Genomic DNA, 14,885 nt, shown 5'->3' with positions numbered 1-14,885 from the left:
GCCTCTACACAACCGGGCAGGATGCCCCCCACTCCCAGTATTTGGTTTTCTATTTTCTTTCCCATAATGACTAACACGAGGAAGTGTAGTAACATGTATGAGGAATAAATACTTATTGTGCGCTTATTTTCAAGGCTGATAAATAAGATAATATATTGAACATGTCGTGTGTGTGTGTGTGTGTGTGTGTGTGTGTATAGTTGCCTTTTCTCAATTTTATCTGATAAGACAGAGTCTCTTAAGATTCTTTGAAAATGCATGGAAGACTCTACTGGGAATCCCAGAGACCAACCTTTAGAAATCTGCTACCCTTTAGAGACAAGCACATTGTTTTACTTACAGCAAGTGTTCTATTTACAGTAAAGTACAGCTCATGCCTAAAGACATACTCCCAAGATAAGTAGTTCTGCTCTACTTATCAGCTGACCTAGAGACATTTATGAAGGGTATTCTGCAATTAATCTGGAGCCTCAATAGTGGCAGTTAAGGATTCTTTCCTCCATTAAATATTTCATTGTCTTTAAACCTTCATCTGAAGCATCAGTGATGGATACAGCTACGATGGATTTCTGTTTAAGTAGCAAGAACAATTACCTTGGGATGGGCTTAGCAGCCAAGTTTTATGTCTACATTGAAGGCCACTTGCTACACTACCCTTTGTGTTTCCAGAAGTGGCTGACATGTCATTGCCATCAGCCCTTCGATTGCTCAGCACCTCTGGGTTTTGATGCTGCTTGAGTGGAGCTAGCTGGCAATACTTTATTGGAATGGGCCATCACATCTGAGGTGCCTGGGATGGAGTTGGGTATACAGCACCCATGTCTTCTTTACAACTTATGACCTTCACACAGCACAAAGTTAAACTGTGGCATTCACTATTACAGGAAGTCGTGATGGCCACAGACTCGGACTACCAGTTGCTAGGAATTTCAGGTGGAGAGAGTGCCTCTTGTGAGCTTCCCATAATGGATTTCTGGTTGGCCACCATGAGAACAGGATGCTGAACTAGATGGGCTGCTGGCTTGATCCAGCCTCATAATGCTTCCTGGGGAAAGAAAATCACACCTGTGCCTCCTGCTATCCCCACATTGCACTACCACGTTGAAGTGACATTGGATCTGCTATTCAGATTCTCCACCCCACTCCTCAAACATGCAGCCTTGGTAGCACTCTATCCTTTCAAACACTGTCCACAATATTCTAGTGCCACCCTGCTATTACCTACTGTAAAATTCAACAAGGGAAGAATCTGTGTGCTTCTAGCCACAAGACGGAAATGGCAGGAAGAGAATTGCAAAATGGCATGGGAAACTCATGTATACTGAAAGAAAAGAAGAGACAAGCACAGGAAATCCTTTCAAGGTATTTAGTACTCAGGAGCACTCCTGTGCTGATGCTGTCAAGTGGCACAGCTGTTGTGAAGGCAGCAGAAGGCTGATGGCGTTGGTGGAGGAGAGCCTGGTATAGGGTCTAGTGACAGGAGAGACTGAATGCTGCCAGTGGGAATGACTGAAGGCCAAGGAGCCTGGGAGGGCTGGATTTCGTGTTCTGATTCAAAATAAATGAACCGAGCATTTGGCTTCAGATCTCTAGTTTCTATGATTTATGAACTTGAGGTTATCTCCATGTTTGCCACACAGCATTTGGCATTCAAGATTCAGCCACAGGCTAGAGCAGTTTTCATTAATAACCAAACTGACTGTGCCATCTCCCTCGGTTTCACTCCCACCTGAGGCCTGGCTGGCTAGGGTCCAGGGCTGATCTGTGCCACCGCTGACTTCCACTGACTTGCTGTTCCAAAGGGAAGCGCCAGACACTTTAGAAACAGAGCTCATATAATATTTAAAGCATCCACCGGAATTAAAGATTTAAACATCCAAGATAGAAGAAAGCTATTTTGTGGCATGGCACGTGTTTGAATCTCTTGGTGCCTGCAGCTTTGCATGTCTGTCCACAGGATTGAAGACCCATAAAACTGTGGTTTTCAACTTAGCCTAGTATGAAGCCCACAATGCTTAACCATTTTGGAAAGGATCAGAGGTGGGGAACCCACAGCCTGAAATAGACTGTGTCTTTAGCTGCAGTCATTCATATTAAGCAGGCCTGACAATGAAAGGAAAAATGCTGGGGCCTGGGTTGGAATATCTCAAAAGTATCTTCTTACCCAGTGGCTAACAAGGGGCACAACTCCCACCAGACCCAGCAAGTATGGTCAATGGCGAGGAATGATGGGGATTGTAGTTCAGCAACATCTGACGGGCCAAAGGTCCCACATACCTGCACTAGAAGGTCTGTCTGCACAAACTCCATTGAGTGTACATGGGGGCTGTACTTCTTTTGGAAGCAGGTAATGCAAATCATATTCAGTCAACCCAAAGTCTAATCAGATGGAGACTTGCCTTTGCAAGTTGCCAGCTTTTAGACAGCTCTTCAGAAAAGAGATGTAGGAGAAGCCTCGTTAAATGTCTGACCCTCAGCCCTCACGTGGTCCTTGGCCTACTTTCATGCTGGTATTGAGAAAAACATTGGCTGGGGGGGAGGGGAGAGGGAGGCAGAGAAAGAAGTGGAGGGATGGGACCTGCCCATCTTCAGTTCTGGCACAACCCATTTTGGGCTCTGCTCCTGCCCATTTTACACACCAGCTCCACCCACCTCTAGTAGGCAGCCTTGAGAAATCACCACCAAGAGACTACATCTCTCAGTGACTAAAAAGAAAAAGTTTTCCCACCCTTGCTTTTGCCACATAAAAATGGGCCATTGCCCATTGCCCAATTTCTTTGTAAAGCAGCTATACTGCCAGATTCTGTAGGACTCTATTCCAGTCTGGGCTGAACGGTTCATTAAGAGAAAATGAGGGAAGACAGAAAAGCAAGAGAGCGCTAGTCATTTCTTTCACTGAATTTCAGGGAAAGGAACACTTAAATTAGGTCCTTGTTGTCACATGAACCTTATTTCCTAGGCAACTTTGCTCCATTCAGTGGCTGAAAGCAAACTTGCACCATAAAGAGAGAGTGAGAGAGCAGGAGTTCCCAATGCGCCATCAAATGCTCAGGACTCATTCCAGAACTGCTTCTGCTGGAGGAAACTGATGCCAGGAAAAGCCCATCTTGATTTTCAGATGCCAGGTTGAACCTGCAGTGCAGGCAGTTGATTGCCTCCATGTGTGGCATCATTGGGAAAGGAGGAGAGAGGCAGAAGGGTCTCTCGGCAAGGTGATTAATACTGAAGTGTGTGTTTTGTGCTATGTAGGGTTGCTATAAAATAGACACGGACAACTGTCTTCTCTAGAAACTGTAGAAGGTAGACAAAACAAAAAAAATTCCTTCCAGTAGCACCTTAAAGACCAACTAAGTTAGTTCTTGGTATGAGCTTTCGTGTGCATGCACACTTCTTCAGATAGTTGAAGAAGTTGTTATCTGAAGAAGTGTGCATGCACACGAAAGCTCATACCAAGAACTAACTTAGTTGGTCTTTAAGGTGCTACTGGAAGGAATTTTTTTTGTTTTGACTATGGCAGACCAACACGGCTACCTATCTGTAACTGTAGAAGGTAGAATAAATATTTATTTATTTAAACCAGGGGTGGAGAACATGAGGCCCAAGTGCCAAATGCGGCCCTCCAAACCTCTGTATCTGGGCCCTGGAACTCTCTCCAAACTGCACCGCTGTGATTCCTGCATTGCAGAGGGCAGGACTAGATGACTCTTTGGATCCCTTCGAACTCTACAATTCTATGATTCTGCACATCCTCACTGCACTGCTAGTGTTTATGATTTATGGATTTATTACCCAGTCTTTACCCTAAGGTCAGGTCAATACAATTAAAATACAACACTAAAAACAGTTAAAAACAAATTACAACCACAGGAAGAGTGGGGATGGGGGTAGGATGTCCTAAAAGTACAGATCCCAGGTGTCAAAGACCAGGGTAAAGAGATGAAGAGGTGTGTCTTCAGCATACAACGAAAACTGTATAATGAAAGTGCCAGACACACCGTGGCAAGTGACCCATCACCATATTGGAGCTGATGTCATTTTTAGTTAATCCTTACAGTGCTGGCCTCAGGGGTATGAGGCTCAGCCAAAAACTTACATCAGCCATTGGAACAAGGGCATTGGCAAGATGACCAATTCGATTCTTCTGGTACAGCCAGGACATCAGTAGTATCCCAAGAGTCATGTCAATCAGAAGAGAAAGAAATATGTTGGCTTTTCTGAAACCAGGGTAGAAATAAATAAATTCAGGTTCAAGGCAAGAGAGGAACAGCTAGATTTTTGGCAATCCATATTTTTTCTCTTAATATAGTTATTGCACTTAATGCTGTTATTGTAAAGCATATTGTAATTAGTTCTTACTGAAAGGCTGTATATAAATGCTTTTAATTAATTAATTGCCTATGGAAAACAAACTATAGTTTAAAATTTCCAAACAGGCAGGTAAAACCATGGCTTAGAGCTGCTTCTTTACGTACACCTCCAGGGGCTTCTGGAGGTTAAAGAACAAAAGCAACAATGCTTGTCAATTCAGACATTACACCAAGCCACAGCACTAACCATGGTTTGAAGTGGGTTTGCAAACCATGCTTTCTGGTTCTTGGGACTGTCAGCTGATCCAAATGATGGTTTGCCAGTTCAGACTTTACACTAGCTCAGCCTCTGCCAACCTGGTGATTTCATGATGTTTTGGAGTACGATGCCCATCAGCTTCCTATGGCTGTGCCGGCTGGGGCTGATGGGAACCGTAGTCTAAAATGTATAGAGGGCACCAGGTTAGCAAAGGCTGTATTGACTCAAGCTCTGACAACCCAGCATCACTCAGCACTGAGGCAGGCACAGGGGTCGATTCTGATAAAACTATTTGCACACCACCATTATGAGGAAAGACTGCAGCTCACTGGTAGAGTATTCACCTTGCATGCGGAAGGTCCCAGGTTCAATCCCCAGCATCTCCAAAGAGGGCTGAAAGAGATTTCTGCCCGAAACCCTGGAGAGCTGCTGTCAGTCAGGGAACATAATACTAAGCTACATGGACATAATGGGTTTGACTCAATACAAAGTATCAGATGTTCCAACAGCTGCATTATGCCAGCAGATCCTGTATGCATCTGGTAGAGTGGTCCACGGGACTGGATCGGTTTATTCAGTAAAGGTAAAAATATAATTTTTGGATTGGTTTTTCAGAGCTAAGAAGATTCAAAACTCAAAAAACCCAAAGTGATTCAACCAAAAACAACAACAACAACGAAAGTCAAATAAAAATATAAGGCATACAATGCAGTCGTTGGGTCATGAAATGCTGGATGTTCTCAAGGGGGTATCTGAGGTCACTGCAGCTGGGGAAGGAGCAGAAGGTAGGCGCTGGTACAAATATTCCCAACAGCTGCGTCAGTGCTTGCCAGGTTTGTTTCCTGGGCAACCTCTTTTTTTGCTAGACAGAAATGGAAGTTGTGTGGGTGGGAATATGGGGGCACACATAAAAATATGTTCTAATCTAAAACTCTCAGGTGCAGCTGTATGGACCATAAGCATCATGGAACAGAAAGGCATTTCCGGAAAAAGAGCAAAGCAAACAGACAGCAATTATATTTTGGGCAACAGGATAGTAGTCTTCCACCTCACTCATAAAAAACCCCACAAAGTCAGCCCTAAGCATTTCTGTGCTATAGTTAATCAACATATCCCAAAGTTTTTAGCTTCAGGGAGCTCTTTCCAAGTTGAGCAAGGCCATGACAAAGAGTGGTGGCTGGTCCATCAGGGTACATGGTGCACCCTCACTCTGTCTTTAGCCGGCCTCTACCTGCCTGCCTTTACTTTGAACAGGCCCAGAGGGTGGCACTGCCTCTTCCTTCTTAACCTCAGCACTGCCACTGTAGAACTCTGTTGGGGGGAAGATGGGGACAAAACTAGAATTAGTTGGTCTTGTCTGCCATCGGCTCTGCCTCCTGTTGGCCACCCAACCTTCCATCCTACCAGTCCCAATGGCCACCAGATGACACAGTGCTCCTGGCTTTTAAGATTTCAGTAGTTATTGCTTACAAATGTCCACATCTTTCTTGAATGCTGTAAGGGCTGGAAACAGGCTGGATTTGTGAAGTTGGATCTGCCTACCAGCTTGTTACAGATCAGCATATACAAGAAGGAAAGAGAGAAAGAATATTCTACTGGGCTGTGCCAGGGTGCTTGGGTATGTTTGGAGTAGTTATTTGGTTCCTGGGCAATACTACTAATAGGAACTGTGAGAATTTTTTTTTTTTTGTGAATCGCATAGTTTGTTTTGATGTATTTGGACACAGACCTGTTCACATCTACCAGGAGAATTCCCACCTCCAGGCCTTACCTCATTAGCTGAGTCTGATTTGGAGCCTTCCGCCTGCTACTGATAATTTGGAGGTGCTGCAGCCGGTGCCCCAGCTGCTCACAAGTTGACAGCTTGCTCCAGATGAAAGACAAGGGCCAAAACGTCAACACTCTAGATTTGAAAACAAACAAAAAAGGCAAAAATGTCAGTCAATGAAAATGATTGTGCAAGATTCCCAGGACTCCCCATGCTTCTTCAGATGAAAACACCTGAAAATTCTGAAATGCTGCAGTGATCACTTTATAATGCCTTTACATCCACACCCCTAAACCAGCCATTTGGGTGTCCATGGAAGGGGATCTCTCATGAATGAACAAGTTCACACGCCACCAGATTGGATTTGCACTGTTACACATTCCCATTGTTACTTGGTTGGTTGTCACACAAGTGTATCGGCTCAAAGGCATCAGGAATAACCATTAAGCTGGTAAAAGCCCAGCAGAATTCATGGTGGGCGGCCCTTGAGGCCTTTTCAGCTACCCTTCACAAAAGGTTTGTCAGGTTCAAAGCCTCGGAGCTCATCTCTGTCTGCCCCACCCTGGACAGCTGAGGTGCATCCCCAGTAAATGCAGCGCAGGGCAATTCCCTGCTCACATCCCCCGAATTATTCTGCACTTTGCTGCAGCCCACCACCTTGGAGCGAAATGAACGCACATCCGTTCAATTGGCCTGCCTGGTAACAACATCTGAAGTGACAGAGGAAAGAAAGTGTCGCTTGTTGATTGCTCTAAAAGACCCAATGGGTGGCGGCAGCCTAGGGCTAACTGCTCTTCTTGGCGACATAAATAGGGAGACATACAAAGTCATGTTGGAAAACATAATTTCCTTTTAATATTTCCTTTTATTTCAGAATTACAGTCTGCAGGACCTTATTTTACCACAAGGGAATTCCAAAGCACAAAGTAGAAACAGAAGTATGGAAAATGTTGTGCATGGGTTTTTTTTTGTGTGTGTTTTTTTTTGTTTTACATTTTTAAATCTAATATCTAGGGTTGCAACCTTCAATCAGTTTAATTAATTATATAGGACACTGTTAAACTTAATGATGAATAATCTGGAATTAGCAACCATCTGAATATGACACCAGATTATTCAGGATGGTATAATCCTAAACAGACTACGAGGAGCTCTAAAAAGCTTTTCAGATAATGTTTTTGCTAGTGGCATGCTGCATTGTAGAAAAACCATAAGTGTCTCTTTTTGGAAGGGGGGGGGGAACTAACCCATTTCCACCTGAGAACACAACTAGGCCTTCTGAATTATTTAATCCAGGATTAAGATTTCTGTTCAATATTTTAAATGCAGAGCAGAAAGACCAGCAGGATTTACCTAGAAACTCTTCAACCCATGTTGCTTTTCATGGAGAATGTGATTACATTTGTAAAAAAACGTATCTCCTTATTAAACAGCTTCCCATTTAAGGCTTGTGATATTATATATCTTCTGTTTTATTCCTTATCGGCATTAGTTTCTGCAACATTTATATAAAACCATTTCACATCCTGCTACACATTAAATAAATATGATAGCTCATGGAATTCTCCTTTATGTTTCAGTGACCAAAAAAGGCTTATTTTGCCTGGATATTATTCCAGAAAATTCATACAATTTTCTGGTAATACAAAAAGTAAAAAAGAAAAAAAGGAGTAAATTCTGTGTAACAGCAATACAGTGGTACCTCAGGTTACAGACTCTGCTAACCTAGAAATATTACCTCGGGTTAAGAACTTTTCTTCAGGATAAGAACAGAAATCGTGCTCCGGTGGCGCGGTGGCAGCAGGAGGCCCCATTAGCTAAAGTGGTGCTTCAGGTTAAGAACAGACCTCCAGAACGAATTAAGCTCTTAACCCGAGGTACCACTGTATGTTTATTTAGCCAGCCAACGTATCACAAAATAGTGTGCAAGCATTTCAGTTCTCCCGAACTCTTATCTATCTATCTTCATTATAACTAGCCTGAAGGAGGGTTCTGGAAAACTTTTTTTTTTTTTTTTTAAAGTATACTATTTTGTTATATTTTGTTGACTTAATAAAGGTATTGCCGCAACATAGATTTTGCAATTTGGTGGGAAATTGATAGAGAACCACGTTTGCAGTTTAGGGGTGGAAGGCTACTCCCTCGTCCTTCTCTCTGACACTATAAAATAATGAATGCCCATCAATCTGTTCTTTGAATTTTATCCAATGTCAGTCATACCCAGAGTATGCCACAAGGTGGTGCTAAAGAGCAGGATATAGTTCAATGTAGTATGGGGGGGGGGGAGCTCCTGTGAGATAGATTTCTATACATATATTGGAATCCATTTATAGTGTGGTTTCATTTAATTTTCCAAGCAAAAGCTGAAATTTTCTGCTTCAGTTGAAAAGCTGCATTACAAGCATCATATAGGAATGGTGTCTATACTATTTATGGCACACCCTGTTTCAGTGTCTATACTGTCTTAAACTGTTTTTAATTTTTAATTGTTGTGATCCACCCTGGGACATGCTAATGAAGGGCAGGTCATGAAGTAAATAAATAAATAATAGGCCAGCAAAGTTGTGTGTGCAGTCCAATATCCTCTCGTGTGACTTGCAGCCTGCTCTCCAACTTCTTGCATAGGGAAGGGTCTTCCCATTCACCCAAATAAGGTAGACAAGAGGGCCCCCAGAGAGTAAGCAGGGATCCAAGGGGTCCCAGCCAGTGGCGTAGCGTGGGTTGTCAGCACCCGGGGCAAGGCAAGTAATTTGCGCCCCCTAACCTGTGGATTTTAGCTGCGAGTGCGAGCGCCCCCCCCAAGAAGTTGCGCCCGGTGCGGACGGCCCCCCTGCACCCCCCACGCTACGCCACTGGTCCCAGCCAATTACAGACCACTTGATTCCCTGCAGCTCCATGATCTGACCTTCAACTAATGCTCCACTGAGCTGCTAGAAACTGGTCACATCCAGAACTGCTGTAACTGCTTTAGCTCTAAGGTAAAGGTAAAGGTACCCCTGCCCGTACGGGCCAGTCTTGCCAGACTCTAGGGTTGTGCGCTCATCTCACTCTATAGGCCGGGAGCCAGCGCTGTCCGCAGACACTTCCGGGTCACGTGGCCAGCGTGACAATCTGCATCTGGTGAGCCAGCGCAGCACACGGAACACCGTTTACCTTCCCGCTGGTAAGCAGTCCCTATTTATCTACTTGCACCCGGAGGTGCTTTCGAACTGCTAGGTTGGCAGACGCTGGGACCGAACGACGGGAGCGCACCCCGCCGCAGGGATTCGAACCGCCGACCATGCGATTGGCAAGTCCTAGGCGCTGAGGTTTTACCCACAGCGCCACCCGCGTCCCTGCTATAGCTCTACCCAGTGCTTTTTTTATTTTTTTAAAAAAATGTTTAGGTGTACTCTCATTTTGACTCAAGAAAATCACCATTTTATAGTTCAAATTGGGGAAAATAAATACAGTAAATGGACAAAAGTAAAAAGATTCGCAAAATGTTTAGGGGTACGCATATTCCTGCGTAGCCCCAGAAAAAAAGCACTGGCTCTACCTATTACCTCTGGTAGCAGAGATTCATCTGCATGCACAAGAGTTTGACACAAAACCTCCATTCCTGCCCCAGTGTTCCCCCCAGGCATTTGAAGACATGCTGAAAGCTACAAGTTTTACACACCAGTCAGAAAGTATGAAAAATCTGGCTGTAATATTTCATGACAGTATTAGTCGGTTGGAAACCTGTTGAGGAGTTCTACTCTCTATAGCCTGAGGCAACACTTGCTGCAATGGTTTGCTCATGAATGCTTTAGGTAACTAGTATCCAAATGGAATTAATCAAAGCTGCCCTTTGCCAGCTTGGAAACAATACTTCAATCCCCCGGTTTTGGCAGCACAACCTGATCTCACTTGAAGGCCTGCTGAGCTTTACAGGGGAGAGCTTTTAAACTTCACATCCATTCAGAATTACACTTGGCCATCCTCCAGAGGCCTTCCCATTGAAAACAGGGGAAGAATCCAACATCAATGGCATTTCAACAGGGCTGGGGATTGGGGCAGCCATCTTCTGGCCATCTTCCCCCTCCTTAGCCTCTGTGTTGCCCCTTGTTGAACTCAGCAAGAGACAAATGTAGAACTAGTTAGCTCTGCCTATCACTGACCGTGGCTTCACCTCCTGTTGGCCTCCCTGCCTTCCGATCTTCCAGTTCTAACAGGCACCAGCTGCCACCAGAGTCTACATTTTACACAACAACCACTTTCACAGCAGGGACATCTACAGAAAACATGTCAAATGTGATCCATGTTCAGAAGCCAGGGAGCTCCAGCCCAATCAAGACTACCTGGGGCATGTACACTGGTGTTAAGGACACACTTCTTTCATCGACAGTTCTGACATGTGGCATGAAACGCAGGTGCTGTTGCCAGCGAATCAGTTAACATGAAACAGTGTTTCACAGCAGTTTCACAGTGCTACTGGATCCAGCTCTGTCATTGCAGGCTCAGGTAGCCTCAGTGGCTAGAAATGCCATTTACCAGCTGCGACTGGTTTGACAGCTATGGCCATCCCTGGACCAGGAGAGCCTGGCCACAGTTGTTCATGTACTAGTTACTTCAAGATTACTGCAATGTGCTCCATGTGTGGTTTCCCTTGCACTTGATCCAGAAGCTGCAGTTAGTGCAGAATGCTGCAGCACGATTGCTGATGGGAGTGAGGCCTTGTCAGCATATGACACCTGTGCTCAGAGGTCTGCTCTGCTTGGTGATCTGCTACCGGGACGAGTTCAAGGTGTTACTATTAGTATATATAGCCCTTAACAACTTGGCACCAGTTTACCTACGAGATTGCCTTACCCCATATGTGCCCACTTGACTGCTTCAAGTGGCAGAATTGGCACTTTCCGCTGAAATCAATGTATTGTTGAAATAAATTAACTAAACGTTGTAGATTAGTTTTGGTTTTTAACCCATTGTAAAGCAATTTCACCACTATACGTTCCTAAACCCTAAACAACTTTACTGCTATACATGTGTAATTCCTAAACAACTTGGGCCCAAAGTACCTTAAGGATAGCCTGTTTCCTTATGCTCCACCTTGATCACTGAGGCCTTCTGATGGGACACTTTTTGTGGTCCCACATGTCCCTGGGCTTTGGATGGTACTTACCAGGGGCAGAGCCTTTAGTGTGAGTGGCATGTATTGATCTGTACATGTAAATTAAGATGGATGCATTGATGTTTATTGTATTGTTAATGTATTGTTAATGTGAATTGATGCCCCCCATTTTTTCCCCCTAATAAATTTGTGCGCATATGACTTTTCTGACAATATTAAGTCTGCACTAGGAAACTGACCAGAAAAACATAATTTTGCATATCAAAATATTGCACAGACATTTTAAAAAACCCAACATTCTGATTTAAGCTATGCATAAACTGTGTTTGATTTTGTTCTTATTCATCCCACATGACCTACCTGCTTTTGCAGACTCCACACACAAGTGAAAGTAGGAAAGTTATCAGCATACATGCAGGAACAGAGGCCTGTTTCAGTAGCTCCACAATAATACTGGCTTCTACTCCTTCTGACTGCCAGTGGGTGAGCTTGACAGGCCCCTCGTCATACCTGTCCTTCATGAATAGTAACTTGCTCTTTGCAACCGTGTCAAACACGGCAACTAATCTGGAAGCCTCCACTGTCTTCTGATCAGAAGAAACAACCTGGTCCTGTGCAGGGTGAAGCTGCGACAGCATCACTTTACGCTGGTCATAATAAACCAAGATATTTTCATCTTCCTCATTGCCATTAGAGTCTTTCCAAGAGGCGGAACAGCTCCAAAACTTGCTTCCTTTCTCCTTGCTGAGTTGGATCCAGGGGTCATGTGAAAAAATGGTGCCAAGGTCTTCAAGGAACCTGTCCAAACTCTCTTCCTTTGCTTGCTTGGTTTTAGTCCATGAGCCCAGCACAGACAGCTTGACTTGTGTTGCATTTTGCATTTCGGAGAGATACTGCTTTACCTGACCAGGAATGAAAGGGAAGTGGATCACAGCCAGGATAACAGCGGAGTTCTGTTCTGGGATCCATCGTCCAACCAGCAGGCCACTTTCAGCTGCCGAGCAGCAAATGGGGAAGAATATCTTAAGCACCATGATCTGGAAGCTTGGAAATCAGAAAGCCTGGAAATAAAAAGCACACATGCAAATAATGCTTAATACTTATGGATCGAAGCACAAGAGGCAAACCAAGAGAGTGGTAATGTTAACTAAAGTTAAGAAACAGTGCTAGTGTCATTTGAAGATGGCAGAAGAATGGCAGGTACCTGGACAGGTTTTGTAAAAACCAAAAGGTTTAAAAACAACTCTAAAAATGTAGTCAAAGCAACCAAATGAAACTCTATAGCCAGCATAGGAATTTCCCCCCAGACATTTATGCTAACCATCATAAGAACTGCCACAGTGTATCAGATTAATCATCCAAATTTGAAATCCAGTTGTGAGTTATACTTCAAAATAAGAAGTGTGTTTTACATATAGGAAAACATTTCATTTGATATGTCTAGTCAAACACTGGCTTCACTCCAAAAATGTATGTACAGTGGTACCCCGGGTTACAAACACCTCAGGTTACAAACACTTTGGGTTACAGACTCCGCTAACCCTGAAGTAGTCCCTCGGGTTAAGAACTTTGCCCCAGGATGAGAACAGAAATCGCGTGGCAGCAGCACAGCAACAGCGGGAGGCCCCATTAGCTAAAGTGGTACCTCAAGTTAAGAACAGTTTCAGGTTAAGAACGGACCTCCGGAACGAAGTTTGTAACCAGAGGTACCACGGTATTTATATTCTCATGTACATCCTCAGATTGAGAACAATGAGGATCTACTCTAAGCCCATTCCTGATGCACTGTGCTCATCATAACACAGTGCTAGAGCATCTACCTTGCACGCAGAAGGTCCCAGATTCAATCCTTGGTGTCTCCAAGTAGGGCTAAGAACGCCCATGCTGTAACTCCAGAGAGCGGCTGCTGGTCAGAGTAGACAACACTCAGCTTGGTAACCCAATCATCTGGCTTGGTGTAAGACACTTTCCTATGCTCCTATGCATCCATGCTCATGTCATTAAACTTCATTAGGTCAGTACTGACAAACCTATTGATAACTTGTGGCTAAGGTTGTCAGCATTTTCTTGGGCAGGGTTGCTATGCCTTTAGCAGCCACGCAACACACAAACTTAGCCAGTAAAGCTGTTTTCACCACTTACATCCATGCCAGGAAAATGTTTCACCTGCTAACTTTCTGCATTATAAGGCACAGCTATTAACTGTGCCTTGTATATAGGTTTTGCCACTCACCCTTCGCCTGTGCTTTGAACAGCAGCTTGACGCATACGCATTTAAAATGTGAAGGTTTTCCTACCACTTAGTTTCATGCTGCTAATTGGTTCAATTCTTCCTTAAAGGCACAAGAACCAGGCCAGTAACAAAGGGAGTGAGTCTACATATATCCTATGTGAGACTCTATATAAAGTAGTGCAGACTCCTCAGATGAAAGGCACTAAGGCAGGCATATATTGCATTATTTAGTTTTTTAAAATCACTCTGAAATCTAAGGTGACATCAACGTCTCAGTTTTTATACACAGAAATGAAAAATTGACCCTGGAACTAACTGACACTGTCGCTTTAAATAACTCAGCAGTATCAAACAGAAACACCATTAGCAGCAAAGGCGGGGGCAAGCCCAGAGTTAACAACATCCGGAAAACATTGTCCTTCTCTGTCCTTCAGCAAAGCAAAAAACTCCAACCACCCCTCGGGCAGTATGCTCTGTGATGGGTCCAGTGATTGGAAAGGAAACCTTACTGTCTGTTTATGGAATATATACTGAAAGGGAGAGATACAGAAAATAGATGTCCCTGCTAAAACTTTCCAATTGATCTACGGTAATATCTGTGATTCTGACATTTTGCTCTGGAAAAGAAATGCAATTTGTTTGCATTCCGAATGCTTCTATTCACCCTGGCTGATCTACTCAGAGCCACCACCACCGCTACCAGCCTGTCAAATGATGATGCAGGAGGCAATGTCTGTTCATGGATGAATTCCCAACCCCTTGAGGCAGAAAAGGGATGTCTGCTTGGTACATGTCCCGTTACTTGTAATGTGGAGAGGACCACTGTTACTGGTACTAAGGGCCAATTCCTCTCCAGTCCTTTCACTTATATAAGGGTTGAGGAACCACTAAAGGATGAGTGCAGCCAGGAGGATCTTGGGTGCACAGCTGCAGGCAGAGAGTGCACCTTGTAACAAGAATAAACAACAAAATGCATAGTGTTGCATTTCCCCTCCAGTGGACTGTAAAAGAAGCATTCAATGGCCTCTGAAATACTTGTGTGCGCGAGTTCACGCACATACTTTGGCTGGAGGGACAAGCTGGAGCTTCCAAGAAAGCAGGATCTTTTTTGGGGGGGACTACACATTATATTGGCAAACAAAAGTTGGGTAGATCACAGGGGCAGAGAAGGTATTTGTAGAAAATACAGTGGTGCCTCGCAAGACGAAAAGAATCTGTTCCGC

The 14,885-nt window shown here is 44.1% G+C and overlaps 1 protein-coding gene across 3 annotated transcripts in view; it reads right to left on the bottom strand.

Moving 5' to 3' along the window:
• Window positions 1–14,885, bottom strand: part of PIGQ (phosphatidylinositol glycan anchor biosynthesis class Q) — a 34,275-nt gene that overhangs the window by 15,020 nt on the left and 4,370 nt on the right. For 2 of the 3 annotated variants that reach the window (XM_028705520.2, XM_028705519.2), the window contains exons 2-4: window positions 11,790–12,490; window positions 6,338–6,469; window positions 4,094–4,214 (exon numbers count right to left, since the gene is read on the bottom strand). In XM_028705520.2, the coding sequence (XP_028561353.2) occupies window positions 4,094–4,214; window positions 6,338–6,469; window positions 11,790–12,463 (927 nt within the window). In that variant the 5' untranslated portion in view covers window positions 12,464–12,490. Of the gene's footprint in view, window positions 1–4,093; window positions 4,215–6,337; window positions 6,470–11,789; window positions 12,491–13,249; window positions 13,272–14,885 lie in introns of those variants that run through there. The other variant, XM_077918446.1, reaches the window with a different exon arrangement.

The sequence above is a fragment of the Podarcis muralis genome, chromosome 14 (genome assembly GCF_964188315.1).
Source record: "Podarcis muralis chromosome 14, rPodMur119.hap1.1, whole genome shotgun sequence".
In the NCBI taxonomy this organism is placed as follows: domain Eukaryota; kingdom Metazoa; phylum Chordata; class Lepidosauria; order Squamata; family Lacertidae; genus Podarcis; species Podarcis muralis.
This window is presented reverse-complemented; position numbering and strand designations above follow the sequence as displayed.